Below are 21,694 nucleotides of genomic sequence, written 5' to 3'. Positions count from 1 at the left end.
GTGTTAAACTAAAATTAACAAAATTTTGTTCATGCATGACGACACTCCCCATGGACGAAGCCAAGATTTGTGAGGTAAAAATAATTTGTCCAGGTACTTAATATTTGTTAGAGTTAAGAAAGATCACAGCCAATGAAACAAAAACAAAATGCGAACAAAGCAAAATTATTTTACCCGTCCATCCAAACGACTTATTAATGTACTCTGTGCAAACGACCAACAACCTGAGCAACCGTCTTAAGCCCCCAGTACACGTTGGCCTGTGTTGGGCCAAGCTTTGCAATGCACGAATGTAAGCCACGATCAAATGGTGTTTACACATTGGCGCATGGCTCATTGCTACCTGGCAAACCATTTGCGATGGACGTCGAGGTAGTTACGGCTGCGGCTGTTTATTTGTATACTACACTACTATATTTATACTATACTGTACTATTATATTTATATTATACTACACTACTATATTTGCTACTTTATTTATTGTTATACGCAACACAAAAGTGTACTATCCTCAGCGGCCGCTGACGAACTAAACATTGGCCGAATGTGTAAACACCACACGCCAAGCTGGGCCACGATTCCTTTGATGTGTGCCCAAAAAACCGACAACTCGCCGAATGCGCGCCAACCTTGACAAATGTCCGCCAACCTGCACCAATACCCCGTGTACACATTGGTGATGGCGTGTATTGGCCGCACTTGGGCCAACGTGTACTGGGGCCTTCAACCTATGGTGCAGGGTGAGTGGTGAACTCGGACACTACGGTCTCAGGGGAATCAACGAAAGTACACACCAAGTATAAAACGCTCTATATGCGGTCAATAAGAGTACGAACATTGCGCAATTTAATTGATCGTCTAGGGATTGCCTTATTGTGCCACTGTCACGTGTAGAGCAGCTAGACTAAAATAATGTTAAAAAGCTACCTTTAATATAAAAAAGGTGAGGTCTCAAGAGTAAGTGTTCGAGTGCTCAAGAGTCATCAAGAGTACTCTGTAGAATGAACTTGTTTTTTTTGTACATTGGTCCCGCTCTCGCACCAACCAAAGATGTATGCTCCCTGTCTTTGCATAGTCTGTGTTTTTGGATGATGATAATAATATTCGTCTACGTTTTGTCTTTGTCTATGAATTAAATAGATCGTCAATCGTGTGATGATTTTATGAATCAGTGTTTTATTTGACTGAACAGTAATTAAAAATACAATTTCTTATTGTACAACACAGTGTTAATGTGAATAATTGTTGTTTAACAATAATATTGAAGTAGAACCTAGAAGAATTTGTGAGAATACGATGATAATGTCTTTGTCGTCTAATTACTATATTTCCTTAAGTTTTCTTACTGTAGTAATTACATGTATTATTTTATCCAGCAATAATTATGCGCAAGCTAGTGAAAATGATGCCGAAAGCATTACTAAAATTGGTCAAGGTGTTGGTCACATTATGAACATATATTACTGGTAAGGTTATCATGACACAGGGGACAAAATTCACTGGTGATAACAATAACTTCATAAGATTAATTTTATTTTGCAGTTATTCATGCGGATACAGAAAAGTATTTGAAGACTATGCAGGAATAATACAACAAAAATATCCAGAAATATCTGTCATTGGTGCAAACTATGACCCCCCTGGTCTAAATATGTATTTATCCAGATTGATTGTGAGTTAATCATTATCAGTATACATGTTAGTTTGCATTCGTCTCAAATTAAGTGGTCTTGAAAATAATAACCACGAAATTATTGTTTCAGGGTTTTGGAAAGATGATACTGATCATGTGTATACTGAGTGGGGTCAACATATTTGCCTGGCTCAACAAACCACAGCCTGCATGGTGGAGCTGGTGCCTTGAGAACAAACTGTATGCATGCATGATGATGTTTTTCTTAGCTAACATGATTGAAGGTCAGCTAGTATCTTCTGGTGCATTTGAAATATCTCTCAACAACATTCCACTGTGGTCAAAGTTGGAGACAGGAAGAATTCCTCAGCCCCCAGAGTTGTTTCAAATAATTGACAATACTTTGCAGTTTTCGAAAATGGACCTGCCAAATAATAACTTTGTGCAGTAATAATATTATTTTGAATATTTGCATATTGTTGATGAAAGGGACTGAGGTTTTTAAGATTAATAGGGTGAAATGGTATAGTTAAAAAAACAAATTTTATGTAATAGGAAGCATTGAAAACCATGTATTAGCATTAAAGGTAAACAATGTTCTGAGAAAATACAAAACCTTTAAGTTGGTCGTAAAGTTTAGACTTGGATTTCTTTTCTATTTGTGCACCTTAATTTAATTAAAATACATTAGTTTTCATATTTCCTTCTAACACCCTTCACTTTCTATAAGCATTTCTTTCAAAAAGCAAATCCCAAATATCAAGTTGATTCCTATGCCCAAGAAAACAGTTACATGCTGGCCAAAAAATACCAAATGCAAGTCATACTCACACTCGGTATAATCATTAATTTATTGAATTCTGACAGACATCGCAACGGCTTAATATACTGTTGGTACACTTCAGGTACCTTATGGATTTAAATTCTGATCATATCCTATTTAAAGTCTTGTGTCAAATTCTTTAGTAGCTTATATCTATGACTTTTGTTGTACCTATCTATGGACATACTATGACATCATAAACTCAAAAATTGTAAAGAAACTATTTCTTGAATATGATATGATATAGAATTTTCTGCACCATGTGGAGAGCATATTTCAGTAATTTTTTTTTATTAATTTTGACTTATTGGAAACAAAAACGATTTCAGTTCATGCATTTGCCACTGTGCTGTGATCTGTAATGTCTGCATGTCTGTCTAAACTATTACTGTTTATTCTGTTAGCGATCAAAGATTGTATAGCTACTAAACAATTTGCTAGTCGTAATCGTAATTTTATGAAAGTATAGTTATTAGTTGTTTTCATGAAAAACTGTATTTGCTCATTCAAGTAGAAATATGACTGTACAGTTGTTGATTGTTGATTCAATTACATGCAGTACAATAACGTATTATTATCCTTTCGTAAATATTTATTTTTGTGGATACATCATGTTTATTACTTTTCAGAAATATTTCTTGTATCCATTTTATGGGGTTCTTATAACTTCTATTTACTGGGCTAGGTGTACCATAGTTAGTTTAATGCCACTTTGAAGATACCAATTGACCAGTTTTATAATCACTGGCATTATGTAAGAAGGTGGTAACATTATCTACCTAATAGAAAAAAAATCGTGTTCTGTGTAACTTTTAAAGTTAACTAAAAGTTTACAGTGTAACTTTTGGTTTAAATAGTGTAAACAAATAATGTGCGTGTCAGAGAAAGGATGTGCATTTAAAATATGTGAGTTATTGATGAGTTAATTGACGTTCCTGAGCTTTATTACTGGTTCATACGGTAATAGAAATACTATCTAGAATTGGAATAAAGATTCATACATCATTATAGATACGGTGCATTTTTATTTAAATATCTAGTCAGAATGATAATTTTCTGTAATGATCAAGTTAAATAAAGAAAACATGTTCTTACTTTGTGAACCCTATTTAATTGAATAAAACTTAGATAAATATGTATGGTTTTCTTTAAATATAATTTTAACAAAGATTACAATGTCACATTATAAGCTGGGCAGTTTTAGAAAACAGTTGACGTCCGGTTTCATTAGCGAGAAAAGAAGTGATGTTTAGCGGCCCTTTGATCTTTGTCTATTAATAAAACATTCAACATAGAATTTCTTTATAATTTAAAATGGAGATATGTCGTATAATTCGGGATCAGGTGTCCCAGCCCTGTGCGCATGTTATGAAATTACTCACGTTGTCTATTTGGGGGGTAGGAGGAACCCCTTGCTCACATTTGCATTGCCCCAGCTCATTCACCCAAAGCCACCACGTGTCTACAGTATGGCACACGCGATAAGCACGTGGAGGAGCTTAATTCTGCAAATTTTACGTAAGTGGCATATGAATGCCCGCTAAGGTTTAAATTGCTATATTTAATTTATATCCAATTAACACATTATTAAATTAGCAGACTAGAGCCCCAGAGCAGTTCGTAAAATCAATGGGATGGTAAAAATCCAGCAGGAGAGATTCCTCGGTTTTTGACGGGTTTAAAGTGATGTCTTATTTTTGGTCGGTCGTCTGGCTCTCTGAAGGCTGAAGTGAAGCATCAATATTGCACTAATGTGACTTTTTTGCACATTTTTTTTATGATTACGCTATTGTGGTGTATAACGTTATGCGAGCTGCGCGTGGCACATGGGGCAGGAGTGGCGCAGCACGAGCTCGTGCTGCTGCGCATGCGCGCCGCACGTGCTGCACGCCCACACCGTGTGCGGCGCCACCAGCGCGCGCCCCGACACCGCGCACTCGGGGAACTGGCTGCCGCAGCCCGAGCACGACGAACACCTGACAACATTTCATCTGTTCAGCATCGAGCTAAGACACTCGCTGTTTAACATTCGAAACATAAATAATATACCTACGTACGTGGAGTTCAGTAACAGAAAAAAAATTGGGCTAGTCCTTCGCACACGGGTCGTAGGTAATTGTAATGTTTGTTGCTGCACGTGATAAAATTGAAAAGTTAAATTCATGTTTTTAAGAAAATTAGTAACTTTTTACATTTGGGTTTACTAATAGCACACCGAGACTTGGTTAAAAACTCTTAGGCCTCATTTACGGAGACGCGGGGCGTCGCGCGTTGCGTTGAGCGGCGCGGCCCGCACTGAATTCAAATATATGGCGTTGTATGAGTGCGTTTACGGAGAAGCGATTTTAGATGCGCTTGTTTGAATTAGGGCGTTTTTTGCGGCCGAGCCTGCGGACGGCACCGACGCGTCCCACGCGGCGTTTATCGCGGCGGTGCACGCAGCGGCAATTCTCGATGAAGCTATGTCCAATGCGGAATCTTCTGTCAGTCTTATTTAGAAATCGCGTAACACAGACGTAGTCACCGTCGCAATGGAGTATCATATGATCGACTTTTTTTTAGAAGAAAATTAAAAACTAGTCGTTTTGATCGAGGCGAGCGTGCGCCGCCGCGATGCCCGCCGCGTGCTTCGCTAAACGCCAGAGCATTCGCCGCGGGCGACGCGGCGGGCACCGCCACGCTTCCCGTCTCGCTTCTCCATGAACATGGAGGTACATTGCTATAAGTTTGTGTTTACGCGTGCGATGATGCGTGCCGCTTCACGCGCCGCCCCACCGTAAACAGAAAAAACGTCAGACGCGCCGCGAGACGCCACGCCACACGCAACGCGAGACGCCCGGCGTCCCCGTAAATGAGGCCTTATCCGACGAGCACAAGCACTATCAAATTACCGCATTGCCTACATCGATGCTTACCATTCAGGCATGCTGACGTCGCAATTTGGGCATTCGATTTTATTTCCTTTTGCGTCTTTAGGTTTGTATCTTGTAAATATTTCTATCGCCAAATTTTCAAATGTCTGAGGCTGCAAAAATCAAATATTATCATAAAAACAATGCAGCGATCTCCAGGTACTTCATCTAAAATTTTGAAAAGGTTCAACTTACATCAAGTGCTTCGAGTTTGATTAATGCTTTAGAACACAATTCAAACGCACGTGCTTGAATCGCTATTGACGCAATAGTACACCAAACCTGTAACAGAGAACATTGGTCACCAAAACTTGCTCCACACTCTTGCTTCACTCGCCAGTATGATGTCCTACAATTTATTTTTAATAATAAATACATTCGAACTTCTATAGTTAATATAGGTACCCCAAAGGCCCCGAAAAGGCCGAACTAATTAAAAAAAATCTTTCTCTGTTGTCGTAGTCCCGCACGGGAAGGAAAGAAACAGCTAGGTATTCGCTATTTCGATACTCGATAATTTTAGCTTTTAAGCGAAACTATGAATTTGAGATAGTCAAGCGATCGAGAGGTTTTGGAGTTTATAGGGAAGGTAGGTACTTATCTAGTGTAACCTAGGAAAAAAAGATTCGTGTAGGTAGTGGGTCAATGTTTGTTTGGCTACTATGTTCAAAGTATTGTCACATGTAGATACCTAGGTATTAGGTGTCAATCCATACTCCCCAATTTTCTCGTTAGCACCTAAATAAGTGTCTGCGGGATTGTTCGAAAGAGTTACCGCGGCCCTGGTACATATAAGGGTCTACGAAGGAACACGATGGATTTTTGGTCAGTAAAAGTCTGACACTCTCTCACCGCTGCTAACCCACAGCGGGAGGGTTGATTTGATGATTTTTACGATCTATAAAAAAAATATTGCACGTAAGGAAGTACATTTGTTTAGGCGGTAGGACCTGTATATGTTGGTTGTGGTGTAACGGCTGGTGGTGCTGCAGCAGACGCGCGGCGGCCCGCAGCGCCGCGTCGTGCCGCGCCGGCCGCGCCCGCGCCCGCGCCGCGCCCGCCGCCGCCCACTGCGCCGCGCGCGCGCCGCGCCAGCACCGCGCCGCCAGCCGCGACGACGCGCCCTCTGCACTCGTACAACACACTACACCACACCGCCGACAAGTCGCACAGCGTGTGTGTATACCACACACGAGAATATGGGAGACCGTAGTAAAAAGATCTTTAATCAAGCGTACCGCCATAGATTACTCTATCTATACAAGTGCGAGTCGGACTCGCGCACGACGGGTTCTGTACTATTATTTTATATAACTATCTACTACTACTGTTCAATAATTATAATCAACTCTCTATCACGGTTCATGAGATACAGCCTGGTGACAGACGGACGGACAGAGGAGCGAAAACGATAATAGGATCCCGTTTACCCTTTGGGTACGGAACCCTAAAAAGGTACCGCGCGTGGTTTGTATGTGTGCGCCGTAGTACCTATTTATGTGTCGCCGCACGCACACAAACAATACTGCGTTCGTATGAAAATAACGTAGGTACTGTCTCTCATTCTTCTATGCTGATAGCGTGCGCCGTTTTTTAATTAATAAAACCAAAGACAAGCAATGAAATGCAACTAACCGACAGAGCTCTGGCTATACAAGTGACCAGCTAAAACATACAGCTTCTTGATCTTCAAAGGCGATGCTTTCTTGGAAGACTCCAAGTTAGCTAACTGGAAACACCAAAAAAACTTAACTAAAATCATTGTTTAATTAAAATTATGTACATAGGTACTGTAAAAGATAGGTATGTATTGTAAGAGGCTGGCATACCTAATAAACAAAGTTAATATAAAAATCCAAATTATAGACTTGCCTGAAACGCCATTTCGGCCGCTTGCGTCAACCTGCCGCTTTCCTTCAATTGCATAATAGCTTGTATCGATGGTGCTTGTCCTACACTATCATTTAAATCATCTAATACATTTTGCTTTTGTACTCCAACTTCCTAATAACAAAGCACAATAAATTAAAGATTATATATTAATCTGACAGGGCTGTTATATCTATAGCTAGCCGTTTCCCGCGGTTTCACCCGCGTCCCGTGGGAGCTACTGCCTGCACCGGGATAAAATATAGCCTGTGTTACTCGCAGATAATATAGCTTTCTAATGGTGAAAGAATATTTAAAATCGGTCCAGTAGTTTTTGAGTTTATCCATTACAACTAAACAAACAAAGTTTTCCTCTTTATAATAAAAATAAATAATAATAAAAATCTTTTATTTTCAGGCATCGACGGCCCATAGCGTGTTAGTAAACAGTACAAACTTACAAACTATGTTAGTAGTAACACACAAGTACAAAATAATATAAAATAATACACACAATACATCCAGGATTATTAGAAGATTTATCAAGTCCCATGTCTAACATGCAGCTTGATAAATCTATCCATAACAGGCCCTTCTAGCCTTTCTGAAAATACCTTCAGAATGCTGTTGCTGCTTCCCCTCGATCTGCGTACCACTGATGCCACTTTTTTGCGCATGATCGCGAAATAATCATCAGTGTGCGCATCCGCGAACATCCCTGACGCACTACAGTAAGGTGGAAGCCTCAACAGCGCCCTGAAGGCGTTATTATATTGAATGCGCAGTGCGCTGTCCGCTTTTTGTGTATGATTAGCCCACAGACTGCTGGTGTAGAATATTTGACAAAACGCTTTAAAAAGTGTTATTTTAACCGGTGCTGAACAACCAGCAAACCTGCGCGCCAACATGTTTCCCCTCACAGCCAGCGCCCTGCGCTCCCTTTCCATATCTAGATCGTCTTTTAAATCCTCTGTCACAATATGGCCTAGATATTTAAATTGTGTTACCCTGTTTAGCGGTAACCCGTTCAGTTTTACGTGTGGGATAATATTAATATAGATTAATTTTGTGTGAGAATCAAGACATTGTATTTACTGGTATTTACCTTGCCTCTTGGCGAACCTGCATACAATTTAGATAAGGCCTCATTATCTTCGAGTGCCATGTAACATTTCTTGAGGCCTTCGGTATTGTTTGACATTGTGTAATATTCTAATGCACTCGTCCTGAAAAATCCTTATTAATGCTATAAATGCTAATTATTTTCATAAGTTTGCCTACTTATGAGTTAGGTAAGAACTACTTTTTTTACTGTCTGTTTCCGTTGTCATTATTTGCTGTCAACCGAAAGAAATTGAAAAAGCGTACCAATTCTGTCGATCAATGTAGTAGTCGCCAATGTTACTGTAGGCCTGTTTAACCTGCGCATCCGTAGTGCTAGCAGACATCTTCAGCAGCTCAACTACGCGGAACCAGTGTCCTAAACGCTTCCGCAGAGCTATAGCCAAGTCCCTTAAATGAAATAAAAAACGCTTTTTATTACAATTCTTAGCTTGTCATGTATTGTCATCAGCACTCAAGGCGTGTGCAAAATTTCATTCTCATGGAAGGCCGGGAAGTGGGTCAAATTAAGATTCTAACAGCCAATTTCTTCATCAAAAGTAAAAATCAAAGTAATGTCTAAAGTAAAAGTAACGGTCAAATTCGCTTTTTCTATTAGTTTTGCTGTCACTTTAGCCTTGAAAAAACGAATTTGACCGTTACTTTTACTTTAGACATTACTTTGACTTTTATGTTTGATGAAGAAACTGGCCGTAAGATTTTCTTACATACATATTTACAAGTGAAGCTAATATAAGCGTGTCATTAAATAAAAAAAACTATTTAATTACACTTCTGATAAGGTTGTTAACTTGGTAATATGAAAATATTTAACATACCGCCTGTCTTCATTATGATATATCTTCTCAGCTGCATCAAAGTCCTTGAAGTAAGCTAGAATATCGGCTTTTTTAAGTGCATTTGAATGCAAAGCGTTTAGACGTGAAACGAATTTGATTCCGGCGTAGTCATTGCGTCGCACAAAGGCTGCTTCAGCTGTTTCTAATGCAGATTCGGACTCGAAATTTTTTAAAGCAGCCTCTGCTAGCAGTAGCCTGAAATTAGTTTGATAGTGTTAACAGAAAATGTAACACTCCTCAATACCGGACCCTATTGTTTTCGCTCCTCTGTCCGTTCGTCCGTCCGTCTGTCACCAGGCTGTATCTTATGAACCGTGAGTGATAGTTAGAAAGTTGAAATTTTCACAGATGATGTATTTCTGTTGCCGCTATAACAACAAATACTGAAAACTAAAATAAAATAAATATTTTGGGGGGCTCCCATACAACATACGTGTTTTTTTTGCTCATTTTAAATAATGGTGCAAAACCCTTCGTGCGCGAGTCCGACTCGCACTTGGCCGGTTTTTAGTATAAATCATAGAAGAATTGTACTACTATTCATAAGTTATAATAAACTTGTGTAGGATAAATCGTACCATAGTTGCGGGTGTGGGTTATCTTTGATGAAATTCTCCGCTTCCTTCAGTCCAACTTTTTCAATGAGTTGACGCGTGTCTCTCAAAGACTTAACTTCTACCCTTACAATGTGTTGAGGTGTACATTTGTCGTCTACGCTGTCCAAAAGTGCTGTCGTGATTTCCAATTCCTAGAAAATAATATGTTGTTAGTTAATAATCGTGACAAGTAAGGACATTAAAAAATACGGGTTATTCCCGTTCGGTAACACCCTTTCGTGAACAGTGTTGACCATCGGGAAAAAATGTTTCGTTCGTTCACAGTGTTGACGAACGCTACTTATTATTTCGGGTAATTCCCGTTCGGTAACACCTTTCGTTCCTGTCGTCAACACTGTTGACGATCGGGAAAAAAAAGTTTCGTTCGTTCACAGTGTCCATGAATGCTGGTTTTTATTTGTTTGGATTTTTAAAATGTTTTAATGGATTATGTTAGATCTTTTAAAACACAATTAACTAGAAAATAAAAAAATGGCCTTATCATGTTTATAATAACCGTTTTACACTTTAAAAATCCGTGACATGTTATTTTTTTATTCCTGTATTTTAAAAATAAAAATCAGCGTTCATGGACACTGCGAACGAGTGAAACTTTTTTTTTCCCGATCGTCAACAAACAGTGTTGACGTCAGGAACGAAAGGTGTTACCGAACGGGAATTACCCGAAATAATAAGTAGCGTTCGTCAACACTGTGAACGAACCAATTTTTTTTCCCCGATCGTCCACAGTGTCGACGAAAGGGTGTTACCGAGCGGGAATAACCCATAACTTCATATAAAATCGACCTTTAATGACGTACCTTAAACTTGCACAAATACCCTTGCATGGTCAAAGGCTCTTCTGGTTCCGTATCTCTCATCACGTAAAGCCTGGCTTTTTCAGCCACAGCTAACATTTGTGGGTTATCCGATGCCCAAAGCGCACTCCACACGTCTTTACGTAACGCTTGTCCTATGCTTATATTGTTAGCCATGTCAGTCTCCAATAAGTATAACGAACCGGGCTGATCGATTACGAAGAACTTGCTACAAATGATTAAAGGCATTTAAGTGTGAAATTCGTCTTTGAAGTAATTTAATACAAAGAATATAATTTTAATCTATAATATGTAACAAACTTGCAAATGTAATAAAGAGGAATACTTTTTGTTCTTGTTTGTTTGTACCTTAGGGCTCCGAAACTACTGAACCGATTTGAGAAATTCTTTCACTATAGGGAAGCTAGACTATTCCCGACATTCCCGAGTAACATAGGTTATATGTTGGCCGGGTCCGGGAAGAAAATAGCTATACCTATAATTCTGTATACGCCATACCTTGAATTAGAATTGAGGCCCAACCTGTAGGGCCGTGAATTCATGTTTATTGATGTGATTTTCTTAAAATTGACTAAAGAGAACAGTAATATGGAGCCTGAATCTCTTCCAATCAATAAATGAGTGTCAGAACTCGCGACACAGCTTATTGTGTCGTCGTGAAACCCTACGTCGGTTGACGATATCGGCGACCCGTCTGCTTGATACAAATGTTCTGTCGAACCTGAAATATTACAAACAAATTTATGGCGCAGACGACAAACAAAGAGTTACCGCGGCCCTGGCACATAATAGGCCTACGAAGGAACATGATGGATTTTAGTCAGTAAGAGTCTGACACTCCCTCACGGTGCTAACCGTCAGCGGGAAGAGTCATTTGATGATTTCCCATAAAAATAAGATGACGAGTGTCACGTGATCACTTCCGCGAACTTGTTATGACGCTCGAGATCAGCAATTTGAAAAAGGCTGAATGTTTTGATGTACGTACATGCTAATCTAGGTAGAAAATATTTACTACTTAGTACCCTGTAAGCTCTGGGGACGATTACGCTTTAACGCGACTTTTTTTTATCTAGGCAACTTTTTTTTCTTTATTTACTTTACCTAGGCGCGCTCGCAGGCGCCGCGAGATAAAACGAACAAAATGACAGTTGTATGCGCGAATACTTACGAGGTCTGGAGGGCGTAGAGAACTTCCATATTAAGAAGGATTCCTTAGACGCAGCCACTACTATCGCTTTGCTATTAATAGTCACATATACCACTGGAATACTTACTGCTTTAGCTGAAATTAGAAGAATTACATGTAAATGCCATAATCTAACACACAGACCTAACCAAATGTTAGCTCAAATTTTTATTATAAATATTATGTACTTACCATCACATTGAATACCTTGCTGATTGGATATTATTACTTGTCCTAACGTAGCGATAACACAGTACTCGTCAACAGCACACATATCGATTACATCAGGTATATGATTTATCCAGGACTGAGTAAAAAAAGATAATTATTATTAGCTGTGTAAGTACGTAAAAAATCATCTATGTATATGGCTTGAATAAATCAATGTAAGACATTAAACCTGATGTGTAACGGTATCCCAAAAGGTAACGGTTTCTGTTCCTGATACATATGCCAATGTGTTTGCATAAAACGCATACTTGTGGTCCATTTTGACGTTAGCAAAGTATATGAAGGAATCAATAGCTATAGCGAGGCGCAGTGACTTTTTCTCCCACGACAATGCCCTCATATTACCTCCAGGAACTCTCAATGTTCTTATGTGCTGAAATACAATAATAAAATTATGGAATATAATTAATTTTATTATTTAAGAACTCGAAAGATTGATGAGTGATTGAAGAATCTATGAGTGTTTCATGACTATTCCAGTTTAGTTTACACATACCTCCCCATATGCACCAAAGAACTGAACCACATTGGTCTTGTCTGCCGTGCAGCCGGCCGCGGCCAATATTGTGCCGTTATGATTCCAGTGACAATCGATTATAGTCATGTTTGATTCTATTACAACACTATCTGAAAGTGGTTTAAGTATTTTAACAAATCTATAATATTTAAAGAAAGTCGTGTAGTTACACATTTTATAACTCACGAATGGCTGAACCGTTTAAGCTGAAAATTAGAGGGGAGGTAGCTTAGACCCGGGAGCAGTACATAGGATAGTCTTTGTCACCATTAGAGACGCGGGTGAAACCACGAGCAGAAGCTAGTTATTAAATAAAAAGAGAATTTCTGGCAATAGCCAATCGAGACAAAATCCAACGACACTGTTTGTCGTAATCTGTGCGACCATTTCGAAGCTACGATGTAATAGACTTTCCAAATTCCTAAAAAGACTAAACTAGCCTCAAAACGTATGTTACCTTCCTCATTGCAGTTTTTCATAAGCAGTATGACGCCACTTCGGTAAGATATTGCCAGTACGGGCCTGCTGGTGGGGGCACTACCTGAATACCAGTCCATTGTTACAATATCCATTGACCCTGACACACCATGGATAGCCACTGGCATCTGAAAAAATGATAAAAATTTTCAGCAGTAAAAAAAGTTTGCTGCCCATTCAAAATCATATTCATATGCGTAATGCACCATAATGATTGTATTTTAATATAAGACCTTAATATTCTTGTTTTAACGCGTTCTCGAACGCATTTATGATACAAAGATAAAAAAAAAATGGAAAAAGTCATGACATTGGATGAAAATTCCAGAATTTCTTATGTGTTTCTTATTAGTGTTAAACCATCTCCCTCAATATTTCGGACTCATATGGCAACCCTAAATGCATTGCAAATCTAAAATACATACAGTAAAATTTCCTTGATCATCATAGATGTGCAGCTCCCCATTGGTCAGTGCAAAGAGTAGCTGAGAATTATCTGGCGACCATTGAACGGCAGCTAAACCTGGCCCTTTAATGTCCTTGCCCCAGACACGCGAGCCATCCACTGAGCCCACAATAACGGCCCCTGCAATAAAACAATAAAAAGTTTCCAAAAATCTTATTAACTGAAACATCACCAACATTCCTTTTAGTACTTATTCTGTTAGTACAAAATTTTAATTAAAAAAAAAAACACTAACAATAATTACTAAATACACATACTTTTAAAGTGCTATATATCTATATTAGTATTTATAGTAATAAATCTCTAATAAAAATATCTATGTAATAAATCAAACTGTCTCACCATCCTCATATGCTATGCAAATTTTTTGGCCATCAGAGCCCCAAGCCATGCTTCTAACGGTTGATTTATTTCTGTTATTTATCATTTCCTCATACCAGGATCCCTGAAAAGTTTCAGATATACATAAATGATATTCGAAAAAAAAAAAAACAGAAAGTCACAATTTGTAGCCTCATTTTTTTTTTAAAAGAGTGTATGGAGTCTCTTTAGGTACAGTTTTTCTCCATAAGACCCACTTTGTTGCACCATGCACCTAGTTTGACGATACAAAAGAGCCGTTATGGGCCTTTTGAAATAAAAAAATACTTTGACTTTATCCTTTGTCCAAAAGTAGTGTACCTTGTACAGCATCCAAACAATGATGACACCATGCTCATCGCTAGTAGTCAGCTTCTGAAATACTTCATTCCATATGGCTACACACACCTGACCAGTGTGGCCTTCCAAGCTCAGGTTCATTGAGAGATTCCCACCACCTCCTAGAAAACCATAAAAATAAATTTACATTAAACAATGCAGAAGATCCACAGTGGCATAGTTGTTTGATATTTAGTTTCAGTTATACAAGTAATTAAAATGGATATGATATCTAGTTGTCTACACAAAAATCATTTAGACCAGTATTTGTGCTAAGTTTTTAGCTAAACATAGATATTCAACTCTACCATCCCTGGTTGTAAAAATAATTAATATCATTCGGAGTCTCAACAATTAGGCTTAACTAAGGTATAATTCAATTCTGTGATATTTTCCAAAGGACTTGTCCGAAAATGGTTTTTTATTATTTAAAAATTCCAACCAGAGTAAGTTAAATATATTTGGATAGACATCTCAAAACCCAGTGCTTCTGCATCTATCATACATTTTTAAACACCTCCACTTTTGAGAAAAATCGTATTTTTATTTTAGTGAGAATTTACTTCTAAAACGAACAAACCTTTTTCTAATCATCAAGTTAATAAAGTGAACACACCCAAAAAAAAGTTCTCTTGTCAAAATTGGCACATGAAAAGTGTCATTACTGTCAGTGTCAATCAATATTTGATTTAATCAATGTAAACAAAAACAATAATACGCTTGCTATTGCTGGTTGCATTATTTTTCGACTTGACTGAATGTTCACGAGCAAATTACAATATTTTACTAAGACCTCGACCAACAAAATGTGCATGTTTCAGCATATTACACAAGAGCTTATAATCAGCCGGAGATAATGAGTAATACTATAACTTATTACTATACTTATAAGACGACCCACCGACCCATTGTTCAAATCATCATCCTCCAAGCCTTTTCCCAATCGTGTTGGGGTCGGCTTCCAGTCTAACCGGATTCAGCTGAGTACCAGTGCTTTACAAGAAGCGACTGTCTATCTGACCTCCACAACCCAGTTACCCGGGCAACCCGATACCCCTTGGTTAGACTGGTGTCAGACTTACTGGCTTCTGACTACCCGTAACGACTGCCAAGGATGTTCAATGACAGCCGGGACCTACAGTTTAACGTGCCATCCGAAACACGGCCAATGGTGTCCAAGATATACTTAGAAAGTACATACAAACTTAGAAAAGTTGCATTGGTACTTGCCTGACCTGGGATCGAACCCATTGTTCAAATACATAGGATAAGAAATTATCCTATTTCTTTTATTGACGGGGAATCGAGATCAGAAGCCGATGAAAAGTCTTTCAACATTATGCTATTTAAAAACGGATTAATATCAGAATATCAAGCTATAATTAGACGCTAATGTACAGGTTTTGTAATGAATAAAACTTAGGTTTTTAAATAGTATTTATTTATTGATTTTCTTCATTTTCAACGTCTTCTCTTATTAAAATACTGTCGAGAAACTGCGCAGGTGGAGATATATTATTTTGATGCCGAGCCCATCCAAGATACCAGACTATTGTCATCACATGAGCACAGCTTCCAACAGTTCTTTTTCCAATTATGCAACTACAATAATAATCAGAAATGCAGTTTTGCCAATTAGTCTCTGCCACTTTCAATAAAATATATGTGTAATACACTCGACTACTAATGTGGCGTGACTTTATTCGTCCTCTGATTAATACTGTCTCATGTGATGACGAAATGCCTGAAATATTTATCAATTGTACATCTTCACTTACTTCTACAGTAAAAGTACCATTTGGCCGAATATGTTCCCCATAATAAGAGTGTGCCTGTTTAATTTGATAAATACCCAAACTAAATAAAACTAAATCTGACATCTCCATGATGGGAAACACATTCAGCTGTGGCATTTGAGCATTTATATGGACGAAACTGGCTCGGCGTCTATTAAGCTGATGCCTAATCACATGGTTAGCTAAATAGTTTTCCATGTTCATTCTCTGATTAGCTCTTTCCAGTATATTTTGAGCATCAGGATGGTCAGTCAAAACAGGATGAAAATGGTTTAAAATAGCTCCTGCAATTTTGAAGTCATTCATTAGGTTTTGAGACCCTATATTAAAATATTTATTTCGAAATATTTTGAAATCCCGTTTAAACCGACCATTTACAACTTCTACAACCCACCTGCACAGTGTCACTAGCCGTGATTTGTTGGCTTTTTCAGTCGATAATTGAGTTTCCCCTTCGCTTAGGGTCTCAGGTTTACAAACAGTATATCCCAAAGATGTCAATAATGGGATAGAGTCTCTAAAACCACGGTCGAGAATAAAAACATCATTCTGTCTAAAATATTGCCTTAACTCCGAATTTTCATTTTCGAACAGCAGTCGCATAATTGTAGCGTCTGATGTTGTGGCTGCGTATGGGCCAAATATGTCTATAATGTGGCCATCAGTGGCCACCAGTAAAAAGGGTTTTACAAGATTTGCAAACTTGTGTAAGCTATATGTTTTTTTTTGGAACAGATAGTTAGATGATTTCTGTAAATATATGTATGTCCCATCGCAAATAATTATGGGGTTATTTTCTGCTGTTCCAAAAAGACCCTGTGGGATTAAAAGGTTTCTACTGGACAGGCTTGTTCGAGGAATATGATTTACACCTAAATGTCTAGGTACATAAAATTCGTTCAAGCAGTGACGTGCCTTTTTCATATAACTGCATGCCACCGATTTATTCATGCTCATTAATGATGCAATTCGTCTAATTGGCTCCCCAGTTCTTATTTTCATGAGGTACAATCCTAAAGCTGTTTTAGGTTTTTTACATATATTTGACAATTCACTTGTAATACAGCTCAGTAGTGCTAAAAAGTTCAATACAGTTAAGCCTGTCCAATAACGACAAATATGGTTGTTCATATTTTCAACATTTTCAAAATCAATAATGTTTACTGTTTTTTTTCTTAATAAATCTAGCATTTCTACTATATGACTTTGAGTAAACTGCGTTGTAAACTGATATTCAGTCAACAGTTCCCAATTATATACACTTGCATGTTCTTCACATACTCGGGCATTAGGTGAGACATACAATTTGTAGTCAATTAATATTTGTTTCTTAATGTAAATAGGAACTCTTAGACGTTCCGAGTTTGTACAATCGGGAACAAAACAATGGTTAGATGAATTTGGAGTTCGACTGTAACCTTCTAGTTCAACAAGTACATTGTCATTTTGAACTATGTCCATATCAATTTCCGAACTGAATGTACTTACAGGTGCAGCTACAGAGCTGGACCTACTTTCTGCATTGTCACTAGTTTCTTGGGACTCTCTTGGTGGTTCAATGACTTGTAGAATATTGCTGTGGGCCCTTTGCCAACAGGCATTACATGCTCGACCATTTGGTGGAATCTGAAATAAAGCTTTCAATAAATGTGTGTTCTGGTAAACAGCAGTACAAATAAAGTGTAAATCTTCTTCTTATATATAAAAATGGATTGCTGTTCGTTAGTCTCACTAAAACTCGAGAATGGCTGGACCAATTTGGCTTATTTTGGTTTTAAAATGTTTGTAGAGGTCCAGGGAAGGTTTAAATGATTCGAAGTTTGTTGGGTCAGCTAGTATTTAATATATTTTACCTGTCGGGGGCTGATGATGCCAGCTACATAAGCCCGCTCAGGATGATCATCCGTTAAGGGACGAGAACGTCTGCCCGTTCTTCTTGAAATGGATATACCACACCAAACACAAACTGATTGATGACCTAGCTGTCGACCACCAATATTATTCTCATTTCTGTTGTTCAGTTCCGTGAGTATAAGGTTCATGCATTCTTGGCAAATGCGATCTCCATCAGTTACCTATGAACAAACCAATATGTTAGGTTAGACATACACACTATCATTCTTATGCATGTTCTTTGAGCAAACAAATGCTTTTTAATCTTTTTCAACATAAATCCCTAACCACTCAAGCGTCCAAGCCGCGCAGTGATTCTCGGCCCACCTGTCCGCGCATGAAATGTCAATTGCTTTTTTACGACCAAGCGAGACTCTCTCAACAAAAACGATTACTACTGAAGAACTACAATAGCTAGATTCGAATAAAAAATACTCACGGAAAGCTAAAAGAACGTAAAATTTAATTTGATTAAAAGTAAATTACTTTAATTAATATTATAGGATGATAATAAAGTATAAAGTTGAGGATATCAAAAAAAATATCGTAATTTTTTTTTATTCCGAGTTTTATAAGAAAAATATAGTGATTACTGGTAACAATGTTTTTTTATTATATTAGTACAGGATATACTATTTAAAATGATACCAATATCTTAATATAAGTAATTAGTTTTCTGTCATGAAAAAATAAACAAAGTTAAGTGTTTCTCAAGCGGTCACTGGGCCTCGGGCGACGTAAAAATGTGACAAGATGGCCCCCCGGCTAATAGCGTGTTCACACGACGACGTTGTTTTAATGAAACACGCATATTACTGTTCGGTATGTTTATAGAGCAAACATGTTTACTTTTATATAATTTTATTACATATAATTTTTTATTATGTTAAATACAAAAAAAAAAGAAAGCGGTTATTGGTATTACAGTAAAATAAATACACTGTAAAACTGTAATTTTAGGTATTTTTCATTCTTTGATATTGAAAAACAAAAACTAAATAAACATGCCGTCACCTATAAGTAGATACATAAACAAAGCCAAAAGCCACAAAACATTCCCAAATTGATCATAAAACGCTCCGTGTGAACAAACCATTATTTACGTTGTAAGTAGATCAGTCCAAGGGGAGTCGGCTCACCAACACTAAAATCATGAATAACGTCTTAACATTTTAATCATTATAAACCCCATCTCAATGTATTTCGTTTGTAAATGGCCATTAACGTGCTAATAGTGAACGATTCTCGTATATTTTGCATTTATTTAACAAAAATAACCAATTAGAATACACTGTAAACAATAGAAAAGTATCAAACGATGATCGTGTAGTGATCGTATAACTTTTCCACCTAAATTATACTATGTAAACGTTTTGAAATTGTCGTAATAATACATATTTCGTAAAGGAAATTTCTTCACGTTTATTTTGATATAAAATAACAATCTAAATAAGGTATAAAACAAGAAACTTACCACATTTTTGTCAAGAGCTCCACACACAAAAAAGTCACTTGTCAAAAACGACGAACTGTCACTTCAATATATTTTTTTATAAATTTAATGTTGCCATTGCACAGAAAAAATCACAACTCACGGATGACAAATTTCATAACGCGCCATCTAGTATCAATCAACTATATTAATACCACCTGGCTATAGCGCTGTACACGTTTAAACCGAACGATGTCGTTCGGATACTGTAGTCACCATGGACGCTTAAGGCAAGAATTTTTTTGGTGACTGTTATCACCTCGGACGCTTGAGTGGCTAATAAAGTAGGTAAGTTAAAAATACATTACCTGCCGAGTAATCCATTCTTCAAGTATTGAGACTATTTCAGGACTCATGCTTAAAGCATCATAGTCATACTGCTGATTAGCATGTATACCTATGTTACAATTCACGCAGAGAGCCATTATACTGTAACAATAAATAAAAGCAGAACATAAAGTTAATGATTGAAAACTATAAGGCACTTATTAAAAGAAAAAGTGGAAATAAATCCCTTATTGAATAAAGAACAGTACTTACATTCGGGGTAATCCGAAAGCCGAAGTCTTAATCACGTGCAATATCAAATAACCGGTACGAAAAAGCAAAGTCGTCAGAGTTATAAGTTCATAAATAATCATGTGCAAGTAGATGAATCCGTAAAATCAGAAAAATCAGCAAAGCACAATAATAACAATAAAGTACGAGCGAACCAATGGCGCGATCGAACGATACTGTGACATTCCAAGTCAATAGGGGTGTTATCTGAAATCAATTAATTGAAGAATCGATTTTTCTAGGCAGAAAAATCGATTTATCAATCGATTTATTATACAAAATCAAATGTTGATTGTCTAGGACATTCTTTATGTTGTATTATGTATTTCTAATTAAAAATACATTTGGAAAATAAATGTCTTCTTGTCAGTGGCAATAAAATAATTGTTATTATCGAACTCTCGCATCACAAGAATTTCAATCCGAGATAACTTTGAAGCTTGTCCTAAGTTAGCACATCTCTAACGCCAGTGACGGATGAATGTCAAATACATTAAGACATTGACACTGAGTGGCGGAGCTTTTTTTAAGGGCTGCCAACAACAAATAAAATAGTAATAACATCAATTATTATTTTATCGTTTTTCTCTTAAATGGGGGGTTTTAAAAATATTATTTCAGTAGTTCCAAGTTCCGTATTTTTGTCATATTTACTTGAGCAGAGTTTGATGCTGGTTGGATTTTTCTCGGAATAAAAAACCAACGTCCATACAAAAAGCGGACAACTCCTTTATAGTTAATTCCATTATTACCAGATTCCAGTTTTAGCACTTTTAACATGCCATCTTCTCCACCAACAGCAATGTACCCAGATGAATGGTTCCATGATATGCAAGTCACATTCGATTGTTTTGGTATGGCAATCTGAAAATATATTTATCCACCATTTTATAACACCAATAAATGCTATGTTGACCCAAGTCTCATGTGAATGAGTTTGTGCATGCAGGAAAAAGTGTAGCTTCCTTGGTAAATGTGGTATCTACTATAAAAGTATAGTTCCAACTGGACTAGTAGTTCCTGAGATAGGAGTATTAAAAAAAGACAACAAACTATTCATAACTTTATAGTATAGGCTCAAAACTAAAATTTGGAAGTGGCCTACTATGTTTTCTTATGTATGTACCTTTTATGTGTATTATATTAAAGTAGAGAGTTTCATAAATATAGTGTACCTACTCTACATGGTAAACCAATCCATAACATCACTATGGTAACATTTGATAACAACAAATTAGAATTACCTTCTTACTCATATAAATGAACATTTTTACTGAGTGTGTGAAATGTTAATTCCGTAAACACACTTAATTCAGCAACACAAGTCGCACGATATATTTTTATTTATCAAAGTAACTTTTAAAAACTTTTCAGTTCTTAAATTGAACACCGATCACTTCAGTATGGGTGCAGTAAGTACTCTATTTCACCGCTAAACTTTTCCCATGTCTCTAAAAGTATATAAAGTGCTATTATCTTAAAAAGAAATTGTCTCATTTATTGTTTAAGCGATTCTTTTCAGTCGACGCTAACTGAAACAACCGCCACAACAAAACAAACTTTTCATAATGTCAAATTGACTGATTGACATTGACATTTGGGCAAAAACAGAAATCCTGTTCACTCGCTTGAAGTCAACAAATCACTTTTAGGTGCTCCCTAGACGAGCAATTGTACAATGTAACGAAAACATTGTTTTGCACAACGTTCGCTAAAAATCATTGCGTAATCTTCAATAGCTAA

At 37.2% G+C, this 21,694-nt stretch overlaps 2 protein-coding genes across 2 annotated transcripts; one reads left to right on the top strand and one right to left on the bottom strand.

Moving 5' to 3' along the window:
- The first annotated feature begins 1,035 nt into the window (after positions 1-1,035).
- On the top strand, positions 1,036-3,591 carry LOC124645618 (thioredoxin reductase-like selenoprotein T homolog CG3887). The gene is made up of 3 exons (XM_047185417.1): positions 1,036-1,466; positions 1,543-1,672; positions 1,764-3,591. The coding sequence occupies exons 1-3, from the start codon at positions 1,297-1,299 to the stop codon at positions 2,082-2,084; spliced, it is 621 nt and encodes a 206-aa protein (XP_047041373.1). The 5' UTR covers positions 1,036-1,296; the 3' UTR covers positions 2,085-3,591.
- LOC124645617 (WD repeat-containing protein 35) lies at positions 3,548-21,484 on the bottom strand. The gene is made up of 22 exons (XM_047185416.1): positions 21,196-21,484; positions 20,704-20,815; positions 14,195-14,334; positions 13,856-13,958; positions 13,473-13,633; positions 13,028-13,175; positions 12,550-12,680; positions 12,223-12,426; positions 12,015-12,129; positions 11,805-11,918; positions 11,132-11,354; positions 10,616-10,841; positions 9,777-9,946; positions 9,178-9,393; positions 8,606-8,749; positions 8,343-8,463; positions 7,241-7,372; positions 7,004-7,097; positions 6,319-6,494; positions 5,564-5,650; positions 5,372-5,481; positions 3,548-4,432 (listed from the first exon to the last, which is right to left on the bottom strand). Exons 1-22 carry the CDS (start codon positions 21,217-21,219, stop codon positions 4,261-4,263), a joined length of 3,123 nt encoding a protein of 1,040 aa, XP_047041372.1. The 5' UTR covers positions 21,220-21,484; the 3' UTR covers positions 3,548-4,260.
- Between the last annotated feature and the right edge of the window lie 210 nt (positions 21,485-21,694).

The sequence above is a fragment of the Helicoverpa zea genome, chromosome 3, assembly GCF_022581195.2.
Source record: "Helicoverpa zea isolate HzStark_Cry1AcR chromosome 3, ilHelZeax1.1, whole genome shotgun sequence".
In the NCBI taxonomy this organism is placed as follows: domain Eukaryota; kingdom Metazoa; phylum Arthropoda; class Insecta; order Lepidoptera; family Noctuidae; genus Helicoverpa; species Helicoverpa zea.
The sequence above is the reverse complement of the archived record's forward strand: the minus strand, read 5'-3'. Positions and strand labels throughout refer to the sequence as shown.

Bases quoted from the DNA above. Each gene is read 5' to 3' on its own strand.
- LOC124645618 (XM_047185417.1), top strand. From the start codon at position 1,297: ATGATAATGTCTTTGTCGTCTAATTACTATATTTCCTTAAGTTTTCTT. The intron at 1,467-1,542 runs GTAAGGTTATCA...TTTATTTTGCAG, and splicing joins ATTATGAACATATATTACTG to TTATTCATGCGGATACAGAA. The intron at 1,673-1,763 runs GTGAGTTAATCA...TTATTGTTTCAG, and splicing joins TGTATTTATCCAGATTGATT to GGTTTTGGAAAGATGATACT.
- LOC124645617 (XM_047185416.1), bottom strand. From the start codon at position 21,219: ATGTTCATTTATATGAGTAAGAAG. The intron at 20,816-21,195 runs GTAATTCTAATT...ATATATTTTCAG, and splicing joins TCATTTATATGAGTAAGAAG to ATTGCCATACCAAAACAATC. The intron at 12,130-12,222 runs GTTTAATGTCTT...TTTTTTACTCAG, and splicing joins GGGATACCGTTACACATCAG to TCCTGGATAAATCATATACC.